Source organism: Mesoplodon bidens (assembly GCF_964165515.1).
Source record: "Mesoplodon bidens genome assembly, chromosome: 1".
Classification (NCBI taxonomy): Eukaryota; Metazoa; Chordata; class Mammalia; order Artiodactyla; family Ziphiidae; genus Mesoplodon; species Mesoplodon bidens.
Genome location: NC_138176.1, coordinates 42,119,494 through 42,138,171, shown reverse-complemented (window position 1 = coordinate 42,138,171; position 18,678 = coordinate 42,119,494). Strand labels below are relative to the sequence as shown.

The 18,678-nt window shown below is 36.4% G+C and overlaps 1 protein-coding gene across 2 annotated transcripts in view; it reads right to left on the bottom strand.

Moving 5' to 3' along the window:
- The window catches only part of PRKG1 (protein kinase cGMP-dependent 1), a 1,281,256-nt gene that overhangs the window by 24,036 nt on the left and 1,238,542 nt on the right, over positions 1 to 18,678 (bottom strand). For both annotated transcript variants that reach the window (XM_081245892.1, XM_081245891.1), the window contains exons 11-12: positions 6,483 to 6,622; positions 5,257 to 5,346 (exon numbers count right to left, since the gene is read on the bottom strand). In XM_081245892.1, the coding sequence (XP_081102018.1) occupies positions 5,257 to 5,346; positions 6,483 to 6,622 (230 nt within the window). The remainder of the gene's footprint in view (positions 1 to 5,256; positions 5,347 to 6,482; positions 6,623 to 18,678) is intronic.

The following is an 18,678-nucleotide window of genomic DNA, read 5'->3' as shown; positions in this document are numbered from 1 at the left end:
AAAGACAACCCTCAGAATGGGAGAAAATATTTGCAAATGAAGCAACTGACAAAGGATTAATCTCCAAAATTTATAAACAGCTCATGCAGCTCAATAGCAAAAAAAACAAACAACCCAATCCAAAAATGGGCAGAAGACTTAAATAAGCATTACTCCAAAGAAGATATACCGACTGCCAAGAAACACATGAAAGAATGCTCAACATCATTAATCATTAGAGAAATGCAAATCAAAACTACAATGAGATATCATCTCACACCAGTCAGAATGACCATTATCAAGAAATCTAGAAACAATAAATGCTGGAGAGGGTGTGGAGAAAAGGGAACACTCTTGCACTGCTGGTGGGAATGTGAATTGGTACAGCCACTATGGAGAACAGTATGGAGGTTCCTTAAAAAACTAAAAATAGAACTACCATATGACCCAGCAATCCCACTACTAGGCATATACCCTGAGAAAAGCATAATTCAAAAAGAGACATGTACCAAAATGTTCATTGCAGCTCTATTCACAATAGCCCAGAGCTGGAAACAACCTAAGTGTCCATCATCGGATGAATGGATAAAGAAGATGTGGCACATACATACAATGGAATATTACTCAGCCATAAAAAGAAACGAAACTGAGCTATTTGTAATGAGGTGGATAGACCTAGAGTCTGTCATACAGAGTGAAGTAAGTCAGAAAGAGAAAGATAAATACCGTATGCTAACACATATATACAGAATTAAAAAAAAATGTCATGAAGAACCTAGGGGTAAAACGGGAATAAAGACACAGACCTACTTGAGAATGGACTTGAGGATATGGGGAGGGGGAAGGGTAAGCTGTGACAAAGTGAAAGAGAGGCATGGACATATATACACTACCAAACGTAAGGTAGATAGATAGTGGGAAGCAGCTGCAGAGCACAGGGAGATCAGCTCGGTGCTTTGTGACCGCCTGGAGGGGTGGGATGGGGAGGGTGGGAGGGAGGGAGATGCATGAGGGAAGGGATGTGGGAACAGATGAATATGTATGACTGATTCACTTTGTTATAAAGCAGAAACTAATAAAAAAATAAATAAATAAAAATTAAAAAACCCTCCTTTTTTCGTCATGAAGGGAACTGACCATAAACATCCATCACTGGGTCTTCAGTTCTTGACAGCTTGTTTCTGAGCCATTTTGGAATTTGGAGGGCTCTAGAAAGCTGGTTTCCAGCCCGTCAACAGATCTGTATTGAGTATCTCCCATATATAAATATATTTGTATCTGATTTTAAAAATTAAATAAAAAATTTGTCTCAAATCTGTTTCTGTGTTATGTGACAAATCAACACAATATATGCACACAAAATGTTTACCAGCAACACAGTTTCATCACTAAATATTTGATGTAGGTAATTTGTGAATTTTAAAATACCCTTTTGGAAAGCAGTCAAAAAACATAGCATTAGTGTGATTCACAATGAAAAATTACTATTAGAATTGGAAATGACAAGGTAAATTTGATTTGAAACAAAAGCTTGTTTTATCAACAGGTAAAGTTGCTTAAAGAAAGAAATAATTCCCCTATATAGCTCTTTGAAATAATAAATTATGCCTTGACAGTTGTGTCATTTCAATTAACAAGTAAGGGATAGTTCCTTATATCCTCTTCGGGAGTGAGTAGGTGTTTTATCTTAGCTAGATGGCAGTAGATAACAACAATTTGCTTCAGGGGATTTGAGGGTTATGTATACTTATTGATATACTCAAATTAAAATTTAATCACAGTGTTTAATAAACTTGTGATAACCAAGTCCTGAAATGGCAGAATGTAACAAAGACAAAGCATCTCTCACTGAAAGACAAGTTCCCTCTTTTCATTGACTAGTGACAACAATCATTAGTGAGTATATAAACCTGAAGCATGCTACAGGCTTATTGACAAAGTAGGAAGGCTAAATTATTATGAAAACAGACTCATTTCCTTAAAGTACTTTCAAGCAAATTAAGAAATGACACAGATTCCACCTAATGGGTCATCTAAGATGGAACTTAAGTAATCACCTCCCATAAAATAGCTGGAATAAAGGGGAATATATATAGAAAGTCACTTGCTGGCTTATAAAACACATCCCAGAAGACTCAAGACCAGAAAGATGTGATAATTATGGTTTCTTATGTAATTAATACATTCTGTAGGAAAAATTAACATACACTTTAAAAAACTCAAATTAAGTAAATGATATTAGAATATGTATTAAATACTAATATTAATATGTAATATATACTAATAACCTCTCTCTCTCTCTCTCTCTCTCTCTCTCTCTATATATATATATATATATATATATATATATATATCAACCACTTACATTTTTAAGAAAGTTGTGGTTGACAATTCTGTAACTGTTATAGAGGGGAAGTAAATATAGTTTGTAGCAATCTATTCCAAATAATGGAACAGAATTTGTGGAAAAAAGTCACAAACTAGAAGATAAAACATGATAGCTAATAAAGGACAAACCAGGGAAATTGCAACAATTAACATTTCAGTGCTGTAGTTCCTATTTCAAAGATTAAAAAAAAATTTAATAGTCCTCAAAATCTGTTTGTATATATGGTATCATTTTAATTCCTACTTCTTGACAACAAATTAAAAAACTGCTCTGTGTTCTTTTTCTATGCTGATGAGAAGAAAGAGTGAGAGGCAGGAAATGGTCAGCTCAGGTGCTAGGTGAAGGAAGGAGGATGCCATTGCTATAGGAGACTTCCTGCGCTAAATCCCTGAGGCTCAGTGGTCACACAATCCTTCCTTCACATTAACCTTACCACCAATACATTTCCTTTATGCTCTCAGAATAGCTTCTCCCTTACTACTACTTACTGGGACACAAGAGGAAAATTAAAGGAACTGAACAAAAAGGTTTATTTTGACTAAGGATACTTTTATATACACTGTGACAAACAGCATAATTAATTTCCTTTTTCTCTTGGCATTTTTTTGGTTCTAACAGTTAATCTTTAGGATTTTTCAGCCCCAGTTTAAACAAGCAATGAGAAAGCTAGTCTGTGACAGTATTAATTGGAGCCTGGATGTCCAAAACTATGCTTTTCCTTTAGCAATTTCTTGCGTAGGAAAAAAAAAAAGTCTCTTGGAATAAAAGCAGTAAGGCTACATACATATTGAATATCTAAAAAAGAAAGTTGGCAGAGGACAATGAGTCCAAGATGATTTTATATACGATAGCTTCATTTCTTTTAATGTCAAGGCTTCAGCCCCTCTGAATCTTTAGGAAGGATCAGGTAGCTGCTATTTCTCCAGATCATGCCTCCTTAATGAATATTTAGTACGCTGGAGGGACTCAGCAACTGTGTACCCCAAACCCAAGGATGATAAAAGGGAAGACAAAAGAAAGGGTAAGCAGTCTGGTGGAGGCAGAGAAAGGACCATCACTGATCTCCTCCATCCACTCCTCCCAAGACAAACTGCTTCTTGATAGCATTCCTTTGCTACCATGACAAATCCAAATACATCTCACTTGTAAGCCTTGGCTAGCATTTATGTACCCCAAAAATGCAAAATCAAGTTAAGGAGAAACATGAAACAGTTTTCTTGCAAAAAATAAGTTAAATATTGATGTCTATGCATGTTTGAGTGGACTTTAGGTTAACTTTTATTATTATTTTTAAAACTATTTAAAAAAAATTTATTGTTGTTGGTGTCTTGTTAAAGAAGTTAATAGAAGTTTAAAATCGCTGTTCCTTTCCCTAAGTGGCTTATTATTGCTTTAATGTTTACTTCTACCCATAAATCTCCTATTCTAATTAGAACAAAGTAGGGAAGAGATTTCAAATAAATCAGTGTATTGGAAGGTCAGGTCAAAAATAATACAGTAGAAACACATTAGGGTAAATCAGATATTAACTCACAAATCAGAATATTAACTTTCTGCTACATCCTGTAAGTTGTGAGGCATGGGACCACAACTGTTTTATTTATCATTTTATCCCCAGCCTCTATCACAATGCCTGGCGTATAATCTGTACCCCAAAATTAATTAACAGTAATGTAGTAATACACTATGATATAATAGCTCAGTACAGATGTTAACCCTGTCCCCTATTGCCAAAATGACACATTCCCTTATAGGCATATTTACCTTGAATTTAAGAAAAAAAAACATTAATGTAATAGGACACAATAAGGTAAAAAGAAACCCATTTGTCATATACAAGTAAGGCAATGGGAATAAAAGACCTGAAAGGGCAGTGGGTACAAAGATATGAAGGTACCATAAGGATACAATTAGGAATGAGTCTTCAAAGCAATAGTTTATAAAGAACTAGTTGTTCTATTCTGGGATATCTACAAAATAATAAACTGTCAAAAAATAACATGGCTTTCTGGGGACATTAGGGCTGTCTATAGCTGAGTCTGAAAGATGTTACCTGATGAAGGAGAGTCTGTGGGGTGAGATTGTAACAAATAAGAAAAGAAAAGGATGTCTAAAGGTGAATATTCAGAGGAACAAAGATGCCTTTTGAATGTTATTAGGTCATTCACAGAAAATTGTAGTTTTTTTTAAGTAAGTATTTAGGGTTGGTAGAATATTTTTTAAAAAAGATAGTTTGCTATACATAAATAGGAAATAGAAAATTAATTTTGAATAATTAAAAAAAAACAAATAAGCGCTAAAGAGACCAACTTTACTTGCCCTGAAAGGGCAAAGAGGAGTGTAAGTGGGTTCCTTTTCTTCCTAAGACCAGGTAAGTCCTGAAAGGGATGGTTGGAAACTTCTGTTAATTTTGAAACCAAAGAGCAATGTAAAGGTAGAGGGAAAAGTTACTTTGGAAAAAATTCCCAGTGTTAGGAAAGATAGCCCATCTGGAGAATGAGTGGGACAATCCAACTGACAGTTAATCTAGATTGCAACTAAAAAATAACTTTAATTCTCTTCATTGTTAACAGCAATGAAGTGAATTCTAGTTATATAGTTGTCTGATTGTGATATTCAAGTTAAACTAAAGCCTCTGCATGTACCTTGACAGGTACCATTTTTATGGTGGACTAATCCTATATCATTGGTTACAAATCTGAAACAGAGTGAGTTTCCTATTTACAGTAAATCACATGTAGATAGTGGTTTGTGACCCATATTTACATTTTGAAATACAAGCATATGTAAATATGACTTTTATACTTTATAAAAATTGACTCTTCTTACAAACCATCACAGTCAACTACATTTTCAAAGACATGATAGAAATTTCTTAAAACTCTTACCGATCCCTGAGAATGGTCCAGAGCTCTCCACCTAGGCAAGCTTCCATCAACATATACAAATATTTGCTGTCCTTAAATGTTCTGTATAATCTGTGAATTGCAAGTAAGAAAACAAAGATTATAAACGTTACTGTCTTTTAAAAGCATGTAAATGTTTTCAGTGCCCGGATTACAGTCTTACTCTTGATTTACCAAGCTTGAAATTTTATTAAAAGAATGAGAAAGATCTAAATTCACAAAGAGGAAAAAGGAAGCGATGGCTCATGACTAAGATTTTCACACTGTAGGGGGTAGTCTCTCCTTTGAAATGGATTAATCCAAATGATTATGAACCAAGAGGGCTTCCTGGGGTTCCTGTAATTCCAATTTAGCTAACGTTTCAAGTGTGGCCTCTTGAGCAATATTTAGTGGTCATAAACATGCAGTGTGCATGGATATTCAGTAGATGACGCTTTAAAATATAGATGTGTATGACATTTATGCACTGTTCACTTAAATTCATGTGATACCCTGTTTTCATCAAGTGCCACTGGCAAATTAACTAGAAAAGCTTCTGCGTATTAAAAAAAAAAAAAAAAAACGCCCATTGTCTTATCAGTGCTCTCAAAATACTGAGATGGGATAGTCATTTCATTTTTTAACAACTTCAAAAAATATTCAAATAAACAATATTCAAGGTAAAATAGTTTGATTTTTGGTATTTTGTCTTTCACACACCAGAGGTCTATGCAGAGTTCTTGGAATAACAGGATAAAAATGGAACATTAAGAACTCTGATATCTCCTTTGGGAAAAACATGTTCTTTTCACAGAAGCTGATTCTCATTAAAAAAAAAAAAAAATCAAATTTTAGTGTTTTTCTGTTTTTTTTTTTTTTTTTTTTTTCTTGCAGTACTCGGGCCTCTCACTGTTGTGTCCTCTCCCGTTGCAGAGCACAGGCTCCGGACGTGCAGGCTCAGCGGCCATGGCTCACGGGCCCAGCTGCTCCGTGGCATGTGGGATCCTCCCGGACCGGGGCACGAACCCGTGTCCCCTGCATCCGCAGGCGGACTCTCAACCAGTGCGCCACCAGGGAAGCCCTAGTGTTTTTTTTATTTAGTAAAAACTTTTAAAAATCAGATTTAAAAATATGTTTCTTTGTGTGAATCAAATGTGTAACAGTGAGTGCAAATGTGGTTGCTTTTCCACTTGGAGTTGGGGACTTGAGCCCTGGGGCAGGGTCTTTACCTCACTATGAAATCGGAATGAGCCCCTTGCATGATCTGCTTCTCCGAGCGGATGTGCTCCTGCTGTCTCGTATCCACAATGTGGCGTTTCTTGAGAATTTTCATTGCAAAGGTTTTGGATTCTTCACTTTTCAATTGGACCTTAAAGAAAGCCAGAAGGGAGTAAGTGAGGAAAAAAAACCCCACAGAGTTAATATAACAGAATGCATTCTTAGCCCCAAATTAACAGGTGCATGGAGCACTGAAATGACACCCCAAACACCACCTGTATCACAGTAAAGGCTTGCTGGAGATGGGTTTGAAATCCAGGGCTCATAGCTATTGCCCAATCTCATTCCACTGGAACTGATGCATTTTCACTAACTGGATTGCCAATTAGTTTTGTGCCCACTGGGATTAGAAGAGGGAAAGTGTATTTGATTCTCACTGTATTATTTCATTTCATTTCAGATAATGTGTTTGAGTATACTATACAGTTTTTCTCCTTCAATCAGAAAAGTAAAAATAAAAACGAATTCCTTCTCCAGTTTTACTTCGAGTGTGGAAAAAGTAGGACCATACGGTCCTGTACGCTTTTCTTCTTTTTAGTCCTAGTCCACAAACATTTCTAGAGTTATTTAATTCAGTGATAGACCCTTGTCTCTGCTGAGACTGAAAATTTATGTACTGTTATTTCTTCTTTTTATCTCACAGTCTTTCCCTTCCTTCCATTAAAAAAAAAAAAGTAACAAGTTTTCTTTCTAAAGACTTTGGAAACTACTTTTCTTTTCCTCTCAAATAGGCATGATGGCTTTAATCCTGTCTGACCTTAAACCTTACTCCTTAGTTATACTAACTGGGAGACCTAAGCTGAACCTTGATATCCCCAATGCTTCCAAGCCTCTGTTGCAGCCTCACATGGCTCTTGGTGGCTCTGGAGAGAGCTTGGGTCCTCCAGATGTCATTCCTCAGACAGGCTGCTGGCCTGTGTTCACTGTTTTACACAACGTTTCAACAAGGTGACTTGCAAGGAAAAGGAGAGATAACTGAGCTAATCACTTAATGGCAATGTAAAAGCGTTACCATTGAGTGTTCTCAAACCACAGAATTCTCAAGATAATACCAAACAGCCCATGTTTTTCTGAACTAATGAAAGCCTTGGAGAAATAACATGATAAGCTCTTTCTGCTTTTCAGCTGAAGTGTGGCTGTCTCCTCTTTAGTTGTGAATTGTTTACTGCTCTAGCTGCAGGGATAGTGAAGGTCTTTTAAGTGTCTTTCTCATGTACACATAGACAGACTGAATTCCATTGAGAGAACATTAATGTGGCAAGCTCTTTAGAAGAAAACATGAGGACACTTCAGATAAATAGGCCTCAGTTTGCGCTCAGCATCTGAGAATCTACATGACAGGTTAGAGGGGAAAATAGATATTTGAAAATGCCTTAAACAGCTAAAGGCCCGCTACTCCATTTGTGAAACTCTTTGAGATGACAGATTAGTGTGATACAAATGAATTCAGTTATAGTTTAATAAAATACAAAAATGTGAAAACCCACTTCTAAAAGAAATCTGGATAAGAAAGACGACATGAAAAATGAGCTGTGTCAGAGTACTAACACTCAGAGGAGAAGAAATCCGATCATATTCCCTCTTTAGAGTCTTACCCAGGTAAATGACTGAAAAGTAGATCACACACCTAATGTACAAATTATTCTCTTTAGAGATGGTAACACACATTTTAACTTGTGCACAGGTTAGGAGGAAAGAACCCTGGCTTTAGGGTAACAGGTCTGGACTTAAATCCTGACTCCACTTAAGGCCTCTCTCAGTCCTCTTAGGCAGTTAGTTGAGTAACTGCTCTGAGGCCGAGTTCTTGCTGAGGATAACGCCACCTACTGTATGGAGTTATTGGGACCTTAAATGAGAAAGTGCCACCGCATGGGCATTCAGTGATGGTCTCTCTACATGTACCTTGGGTAGATCAAATGTTATCTTTAAAACAAGGCCAGATCATGTCACTTCTCTATTCAAAACACTGCAGTAGCTTCCCATCTCACTCATGGTAAAAGACAAAGCTGTCACACAGTCTGACAAGGCCCTACATTATCTGAAACCCCATTCCCTGTAAGCCTCACTTCCTCCTTGCTCACTGTGCTCAGGTCACACTGGCCATCTTGCTGCTCCTTGAGCATAACAGCAAGCTCTTGCTTCAGGCCATTTGCACATGCTATTCTTCTGCCTGAATATTGTCTCACAGTTATCCTCAGGGCTTGCCCTCTCAGTTCCCTAAATTCTCTGCTCAAATGTCTCCTAATCAGAAAGTCTCTCCTCACACCAGTCTACATAAAAGAGTAATCCACCTACTTCTCCCTTCCCTTTTTTAGTGTTCTCTATAGCTCTTATCACAAGCTAATGCACCAAATATTTATTCTGATTACTTGTTTAGTATCTGTCTCTTTTCACCAGTCTGTAAGCAACCCAAGACTGGGGATTTTTTGTCCACTGTGCCTGACAAAGGATAAATGCTCATTAAATGTTTGTTGACTAAATGAATCAAAGAAAGAATGAAATAAGCCATGATGACTTATCACTGGCAAAGCCACAAAGAGAGCTGGTATCTCAGCTCCATACTGTGTATCTCTGAGGTTAACAGGATAAAAACAAGGGAAGCTATAAATGACAAGTATGTAGCATTTGCTCTTTTTCTTCTTTCCAAAATTGCCATTATTCAAAAAAAAGGAAGAAAAGATTTCTAAATGATGATGCTTCACAGGAAATATACATGCCAAATATCTATGTGATACAGCTCTGAATTTTCAGTTGTTATATTTACAAGATGTTTTCTTTCTTTCTTTTTTTTTTTGGCGGTACGCGGGCCTCTCACTGCTGTGGCCTCTCCCGTTGCAGAGTACAGGCTCCGGACGTGCAGGCTTAGCGGCCATGGCTCACGGGCCTAGCCGCTCCGCGGCATGTGGGATCTTCCCAGACCGGAGCACGAACCCGTGTCCCCTGCATCAGCAGGTGGACTCTCAACCATTGCGCCACCAGGGAAGCCCTACAAGATGTTTTCTTAACCTTGCTTTTCTTTGAATGACTAAAATGTGATATTATTCCCCAAAAGCCTACTATATTAATAACATCATCTCTAGGATAATGTCATCTGGGTCTTGGGGACAGTTATCCATCTACATCTAAATACAAAATAAATTTATGAAGAGACAAAAAGAAATGTGTTCACTGATATGTTAACAATGGTTTTCTCTTAGGGAGATTTTAGTTGATTTAGCTCTTTTTAACTTTTTTGAATCGCTCAATTTTTGTACAATTAGCATATCTCACTTTTATGGTAAGTAAAAATAATGACTCTGGTCATGGAAAGAAATTTTTTAAGTATCTTTTAAATCAGAATAGCTATTTATTATTGTCTGACTCTCTCAAAGGATCTGGTTCAGTGGAAACCACTCTATTAGAATTCCATGCATGCAAAGACCTTGAGAAGTTCTGTATAGGATAGCAACCTATTCAAGTTCGGGCTGAGCCACACTGTTCATCTCCTTAAAGTATGTGCCATAATTTTTTCTTTCAATATAAACTCCCAGTGTAAGTTACAGCAATTTTTATTTCAAGAGCCTAAGCTATTATGCTTTATTATGAAAGTGTTTTCACAAAACTAATACATGAAAAATTTTAAGATGAAATTTAGTTTGCTTTTTATTTGTCCTATTGGTCAAATTAATTATACCAAGTCCACTTGTACCAATTTGAGATGATGACGATTTTGTAGCAGGCTGGCTAGAGATATGACATAAATGTTGAGTGTGAACAGAGGAAGGTAAAAGAAGAGGAAAGGAATACATTTCTTCTTCTTACTCAGGAATCCTTCCCAGCCTAGTTGGTTAGGCATGATTCCCAGGTCTGTCTTTGCAGACTATCCTAACCCCATCTAGATGTACAGGCTAATGCACTGGTTGAGAAGGTGAGCTTTGAAATTTGACTACCTTTGTTTAAATCTCAACCTTTTTTTGTGTGTGCGTGTGATCTTGGACAAATTTCTGAAACTCTTTGTTTCCTCATCTGTAATATGTGGATAAATTCTCTTAGGTTACCTGTGAACATGAAGTAAAAGGGCCTATATATCAAACACAGTGTCTGGAACAGAGAACACATTCAGTTAGTTGCCTTTATTCTTTTGTGCTTCTTAGTTTAATGGTCTCTTCAGGCCAAAGCAATTTTCTCAAAATATGATCCACCACAGGATGAATGCCACTTTGTACCCATTCCTATTCCCACCCCATCCACATCAGTTCTACCAAGGGAATAGTAGAGGTTTGAGAAGCTACATCTAAAAGATTGCTGGCCCTCATACCATACTGGTTTCACTCTCAAGATTTCTAGAAAGGAGACATGAATGAGAAAATGCTAATACTCAATATATTTCTTCTATGTTTTATAAGTAATGCTATGTGCTATATCAGAAATTAAAATTGGAAAAAGTTTCATTTACAGTAAAATGTTACTTCAGTGTGAATCACTGTGTTGCCATTTGAAGGAATGTATCCTTGAGTAAAGTGAATCTTAATGTTGGAATTTTTGACAAAGATTTTGACACGTTCTTAACTCTCAGGTTCTAGCTGGTGCCCAAATAATACTGACCTGAAGGTGAGAGGCAATGCCACCAGCATTTTAAAGAGCTTTGAAGACACAATTGCTGGCTGTATTTAAATACATGCTTTCTTTTATCTGGGGCAGGCACTTGCTATATAAAGGCTTGTCTCCTGTTGGACCTAATTCTTTGCTCTTGTGAGGAAGGAGGGTTATGATCAGAGCAAGGTTAAAACTAGCTTAGTGCCAATGACTGGGAGCTGGTCCTTAGAATCTGTTTGTCCATTCATCTATTTAACTTTTTATTAACAGTTCATAGTTTATTTTGCACTGCAGATATCTTTTCATTATTTTGGAAGAAAATGAATTTCTGAACTATACTGTAATTAAAATGATTTATTAACATAAGGTTTGAACTGTCAATATCACTTGGTCTATTATTATGCAAAATTCCTTTATAAAGTAGTTCAAATTACATTTCCATGCACAACGGGAAAGGGTGACTCATTTAGGTAAGCTAATACTATAGAACAAAGATGATGAAGTGAGCTTAGAAAAGCTTATACAGGGGGAGGTGGCCAAGATGGCAGAGTAAGAAGACCCTGAACTCACATCCTCTAACAGACACACCAAAATTATAACTACTTACAGAGGTACCATCTATGAGAATGACCTGAAGGCTAGCAGAAAAGATTTTCTACAACTAAAGACATAAAGAAGGAACTACCATGAGACAGGAAGGAGGGACAGAAATGCAATACTGTCAGGACCCACACCCTTGTGTCAGCAACTCACAAATAGGAGGAACATCACAATCATAGAAGTCCTCTCCAAGGAGCAAGGGGTCCAAGTCCCATATTGGACTCCCTGGCCTGTGGGTCCTACACCTGCAATATTAGCCCCTATAACTTCTGGCTTTGAAAACCAGTGAGGTTTGTGTTTGGGAGAGCAGGAGGGCTTCAGGAAACAGAGACTTCACTCTTAAAGGGTGTGCACAAAATCTCACACACTCCAAGTCCCAGTAGTTTGAAAGGACCCTGGATCAGACCCACTTACTAATCTTAGCCTCTGGAGACGCAGGGGGCAAGTAGGAGCACCCTTCGTGATGAAGACACTGGCAGCAGCCATTTTACAGGGCTCGTTCTACCATGTGGACACAGGCGCTGGCAAATGTGACTTTGGAATCCTCTCTCTATCCTGTTAGTGCTGGGTACTTGGCACCAGGCCCAGGCTGGCACCTGCCCCAAGATGCACCCTGCCTCTCTGGCCCAGGTCAGGTGGGCCTCAGCCCCACCACCAGTGGACTAGCACCAACTATGCAGGAAGCCTACCCTCCAGTGGGGCCTGCAGCCACTGCATGATGTATAGCCTTGGAGCCAACTGGCCTGGGTGGGGCAAGCCTGCTTACCATCGCACCCACAGTAGTCAGCCCTACAACAACAGGAGTGTGCAAGTGGCCCACAGAGGGGCCTCCCCTACAGCATACAGCTCTGCTAACCAGAAGGGAGTGTACTGCTGGGACACATAGGTTATCTCCCACATAAGGACACTTCTCCAAGATCAGAAAATATAATTAACATACCTAATACACAGAAATAAAACCAGAGACTTAGGCAAAATAAGGAGAAAGAGGGATATATTCTGAACAAAGGAACAAGACAAAACCTGAGAAAAAGAACTAAATGAAGTGCAGATAAGCACTCTACCCAGTAAAAAGTTCAAGATAATGTTCATAAAAGTGCCCACTGAGCTTGGGAGAAGAATGGCTAAACACAGGATTTCAACAAAGAGTTAGAAGATATAAAGAGAACCAAACAGAGCTGAAGAACACATTAAGTGAAATGAAAAATACACTAGAAAGAATCAAAAGTAGATTAGATGATACAGAGGAATGGATAAGTGATGTAAAAGACAGAGTAATGGAAATCACCCAAGCTGAACAGAAAAATGAAAAAAAGGATTAAAAAAAATAAGGATAGTTTGAGGCCTCTGAGACAACATTGAGTGTACTAACATTCACATTATAGGAGTCCCAAAAGCAGAAGAGAGAAAGGGACAGAGAACTTACTTGAAGAGATAATAGTCAAAAATATCTCAAACTTAGGGAAGGAAACACATCCAGGTTCAGAAAGCACAGAGTCCCAAACAAGATCCACCCAAAGAGGTCCACACCAAGACACATTATAGTTAAAATGGCAAAAATTAAAGATAAAGAGAAAATCTTAAAAGCATCAAGAAAAAAGAAAATAGTTATGTACAAGAGAAATCCCATAAGGTATCAGCTGACTTTTGAGCAGAAACTTTGCAGTCTAAAAGGGAATGGCACAATATATTTAAAGTGATGAAAGGAAAAAAACCTACAACCAGGAATACTCTACCCAGCAAGGTTATCATTCAGATTTGAAATAGGTAAAGAGTTTTACAGACAAGCAAAACCTAAGAGTTCAGCACCACAAAAACCAGCTTTACAAGAAATGTTAAAGGAACTTCTCTAGGCAGTAAAGAAAAGGCCATAATTAGAAATATAAAAATTATAAAAAAACTCTCACTGGTAAAGGCAGTAGATCAACTACTTACAAAGTTAGAAGGACGGTTAAAAGACAAAAGTAGTAAAATTATCTATATTCACAGTAAGTAGTTAAGGGATACTCACAAAAAAGATACAAAACATGACATCAAAAAAATTAAACAGGAGGGGGGAAGTAAAAATGTAGAGTTGTTGTTAAAATGTGCTTGACCTTGAGCTCATCAATGTAAAATATTACTATAATAATATATATGTTGTTATATATGAACCTCATGGGAGCCACAAAGCAAAAACCTGTAATAGATAAACACACAAAAGAGAGAAAAAAATCCAAACATAACAGTAAAGATTCTCATCAAATCACAAGGAAAAAGAGCAAAAGAAGAGGAACAAAAAAGAACTAAAAAAAGAACCAGAAAACAATTAACAAAATGACAATAAGTACATACCTATCAATAATTACATTAAATATAAATGGACTAAATGCTCCAATCAAAAGGCATAGAATAGCTGAATGGATACAAAACCAAGATCCATTTATATGCTGCCTACAAAAGACTCACTTCAGATCTAAAGACACACACAGATTGAAAGGGAGTGGATTGAAAAAGATATTCCATTCAAATGAAAATGAAAAGAAAGCCAGGGTAGCAATACTTAATATCAGACAAAATATACTTTAAAACAAAGACTATAACAAGAGACAAAGAAGGGCATTATGTAATGATCAAGGGATCAAGCCAAAAAGAAGATACAACAACTGCAAATATATATACACCCAACTTAGGAGCACCTAAATACATTAAGCAAATATTAACAGCTATAAAGGGAGAAATTGACAGTAAAACAATAACAGAAGGGAACTTTAACACCCAACTTATATCAATGGACAGATCAGACAGAAAATCAGTAAGGAAACACTGGCCTTAAATGACATATTATATCATATGGACTTAATATATACAACATTTCTTCCAAAAACAGCAAAATACATGTTCTTTTCAAGTGCACATGGTACAAATATCCAGTATAAATTACATGCAAGGCCCCCAAACAAGTCTCAATAAATTTAAGAAGACTGAAATCATATCAAGCATCTTTTCTAACCACAGTGGTGTGAAACTATAAGTTAACTGAAAGAAAATAACTGCAAGAAACACAAACATGTGGAGTCTAAAAAACATGCTACTAAACAACCATTGGGTCACTAAAGAAATTAAAAAGGAAATCAAAAAAATATCTGGAGGGCTTCCCTGGTGGCGCAGTGGTTGAGAGTCTGCCTGCCGATGCAGGGGACATGGGTTTGTGCCCCGGTCCAGGAAGATCCCACATGCCGCGGAGCGGCTAGGCCTGTGAGCCATGGCTGCTGAGCCTGCATGTCCAGAGCCTATGCTCCACAACGGGAGAGGCCACAACAGTGAGAGGCCTGTGTACCGCAAAAAAAAAAAAAATCTGGAAACAAATAAGAATGGAAAAACAAAAATCTAAAATCTATGGGATGCATAAAAGCACTTCTAGGGTAAAGTTTAAAGTCATACAAGCCTACCTCAGGAAACAAGAAAAATATCAAATAAAAACATGTAACCTTATACTGAAAGGAACTAGAAAAAGAAAAACAAACAAATCCAAAAGTTAGTAGAAGGAAAAAAAAATACATATGAGAGCAGAAATAAATAAAATAGAGACCAAAAAAAAAAAAAAAAAACTATCAATGAAACTAAGAGCTGGTTCTTTTAAAAGATAAACTGTTAGCAAGACTTATCAAGTTAAAAAGAGAGCCCAAAAATAAAATCAGAAATTAAAGAGGAGAAGTTACAATCAACACTGTAGAAACACAAAGGATCATAAGAGATTACTATGAACAATTATATGGTAATAAAATGGACAACCTAGTAGAAATGGATAAATCCCTAGAAAGATACAATATCCCCAAACTGAATCAGGAAGAAATAGAAAATATGATCAAACAATACCAGTAATGAAACTGAATCAATAATAATAATAGTAGTAGTAGTAGTAATAATAATATAATAATAAAAAATAACTCCCAACAAACATGAGTCCAGGACCAGATGGCTTTAGAGGTGAATTCTAGAAGACATTTACATAAGACTTAATACCTATATTTTTCAAACTACTGCTGAAAATTAAAGAGGAAAAATATGTTTTGGAACTCATTCTACCAGGCCACCATCACCCTGATACCAAAACCAGAAAAAGATACCACAATAAAAGAAAATTACAGGCCAAATATCACTGGTGAATATAGATGCAAAAACCCTCAACAAAAATATTAGCAAACTAAACTCAGCAATACATTAAAATGATCATAAACCATTATCAAATGGAATTGATCCCAAGGATGCAAGGATGGTTAATGTCTGCAAGTCAATCAATATGACACTCCGCATTAACAAACTGAAAAATATCATCTCAATAGACGCAAAAAAATCTTGTGACAAAATTCAACATTGATTTATAATGAAAACTCTCAGCAAAATGGGAATAGTGGAAAAATACCGCAATATAATAAAGGCCATACATGACATAGCCACAGCCAGCATCATATCCAACAGTGAGATGCTAAAAGCATTTTCTCTAAGGTTAGGAATAAGACAAGGATGCCCACTCTCACCACTTTTATTAAACATAGTACTTAAAGTCCTATAGCAATCAGGCAAGAAAAAGAAATAAAAGGAATCCATATGGGAAAGAAACAGTAAAACCGTCACTGTTTGCAGATGACATGATATTATATATAGAAAATCCTAAAGACATCACCAAGAAAATTATTAAAACTTATAAATGAATTTGGTAAAGTTTCACAATACAAAATTAATATACAGGAATCTGTTGGATTTCTATACACTATCTGATAGTTCAGATATCACAACTATCAGAAAGATAGATTAAGAAAACAATCCCATTTGTAACTGCATCGAAAGAATACCTAGGAATAAATCTAACCAAATAGGTAAATAATTGTACCCTGAAAACTAGAAGACATTAATGAAAGAAATTGAAGATGACAAAAACAATTAGAAAGCTATTCCACGCTCATGAATTGAAGAATCAATGTTGTTAAACGTACTACCCAAGGCAATCTGCAGGTTCAATGCAATCCCTAGCAAAAAGCATTTTTCACAGAACTAGAACAAACAATACTAAAATTTGTATGGAAACAAAAAAGACCCTGAGTAACCAAGGCAATCTTGAGAAAGAAGAACAAATTTGCGGGGAGGATCATGCTCTCTGATTTCAAACTATACTGCAAAGCTACAGTAATCAAAACAGTAGGTACTGGCACAAAAACAGACACAGAGATCAATAGAACAGAATAGAAGGTCCAGAAATGAACCCACACTTATATGGTCAATTGGTCTACGACAAAAGAAGCAAGGATATACATTGGGGAAAAGATAGGCTTTCCAATAAATGGTTCTGGAAAAAATTAAACAGCTACATGCAAAAGAATCAAACTGACAACTTTCTCATACCATATACAAAAAATAAACTCAAAATAGATTAAAGACTTAAATATGAGTCCTGGAACTATAAAACTCCTAGAAGAAAATATAGGGAGTAGGCTCTTTGACATCAGTGTTAGCAATATATTTCTCAATATGTCTCCTCAGGGAATGGAAACAAAAGCAAAAATAAACAAATTGGCTATACCAAACCAAAAATCTGTTGCACAGTGAATGAAACTATCAACAAAACAAAAAGTTGGCCTATTGAATGGGAGAAATATTTGCAAACATCACATTAATAAGGAGTTAATTTCCAAAATATACAAAGAAACCATACAACTCAACATCAAAAAAACCCCAATCTAATTAAAAAATGGGCAGAGGAACTGAATAGACATTTGTCCAAAGAAGACATACAGATGGCCAACAGACTCTTGAAAAGATGCTCAACATCACTAATCATCAAGGAGATGCAAATCAAAACCACAATGAAAATCCACCTCACACCTGTCAGAATGGCTATCATCAAAGATACAACAAATAACAAATGTTGATGAGGATGTGGAGAAAAGGGAACCCTCATGCACTGTTGGTGGCCTTGTAAATTGGTATATATAGCCGCTGTGGAAAGAGTATGGAGGTTCCTATAAAAAATTAAAAATAGAACTGCCATATGATCCAGCAATTTCACTTCTGGGTATTTACTCAAAAAACCCCAAAACACTAATTCCAAAAGATATATACATCCCAATGTTCATAGCAGCATTATGTACAATAGCCAAGATATGGAAGCAACCTAAGTGCCCATCAATAGACAAATGGATAAAGAAGATATGGTGTGTGTGTGTGTTTTATATAAAATAAAATATTACTCAGCCATAAAAAAATGAAATCTTGCAACAACATGGATGGATCTAGAGGGTAGTATGCTAAGTGAAATGTCAGACAGAGAAAGAGAAATACTATATGATCTCACTCATATGTGGAATCTAAAAGCAAACCAAACAAACAAAACTAAACGAAAAGAAACTCATAGACACAGAAAACAAATGTGTGGTTGCCAGAGGGGAAGTAAGTGGGGGTGGTAAAATAGGTGAAGGGGATAAAGAGGTACAAACATCCAGTTATAAAATAAATAAGTCAGAGGGGTGTAACATACAGCATAAGGTACATGGTCAATAATATTGTAATAACTGTATGGGGACAGATGATTACTAGGCTTAACTGCAGTGATCATTTCATAATGTATGCAAATATCAAATCACTATGTAGTACACCTGAAACTAACATAATATTGTATATCAACTATATTTCAAGAGAAGAAAAGAAAAGCTTACACAGGAAACCTGGGTTCTAGTCCTAGATCTTTCACTAATAGATTTATGTTTAGTCATATAATCTTACTGGGCCTCAGGCCACCTCTCAGAAAATGAAGGGCCAAACTAAATTACATCTAAAGGTTCCTTCCAGCCAGAAGATTCTATGAACCTGAAATTTGACATAATAAATATGCATTTTGAAAGCATGTTAATTATATTTAACCTTATGGAAACAGCCCAACAAACCTGTGGCAATAGCTTGGGCCAAAGGATAAAGGGGGAATTACCCAAGTAACAC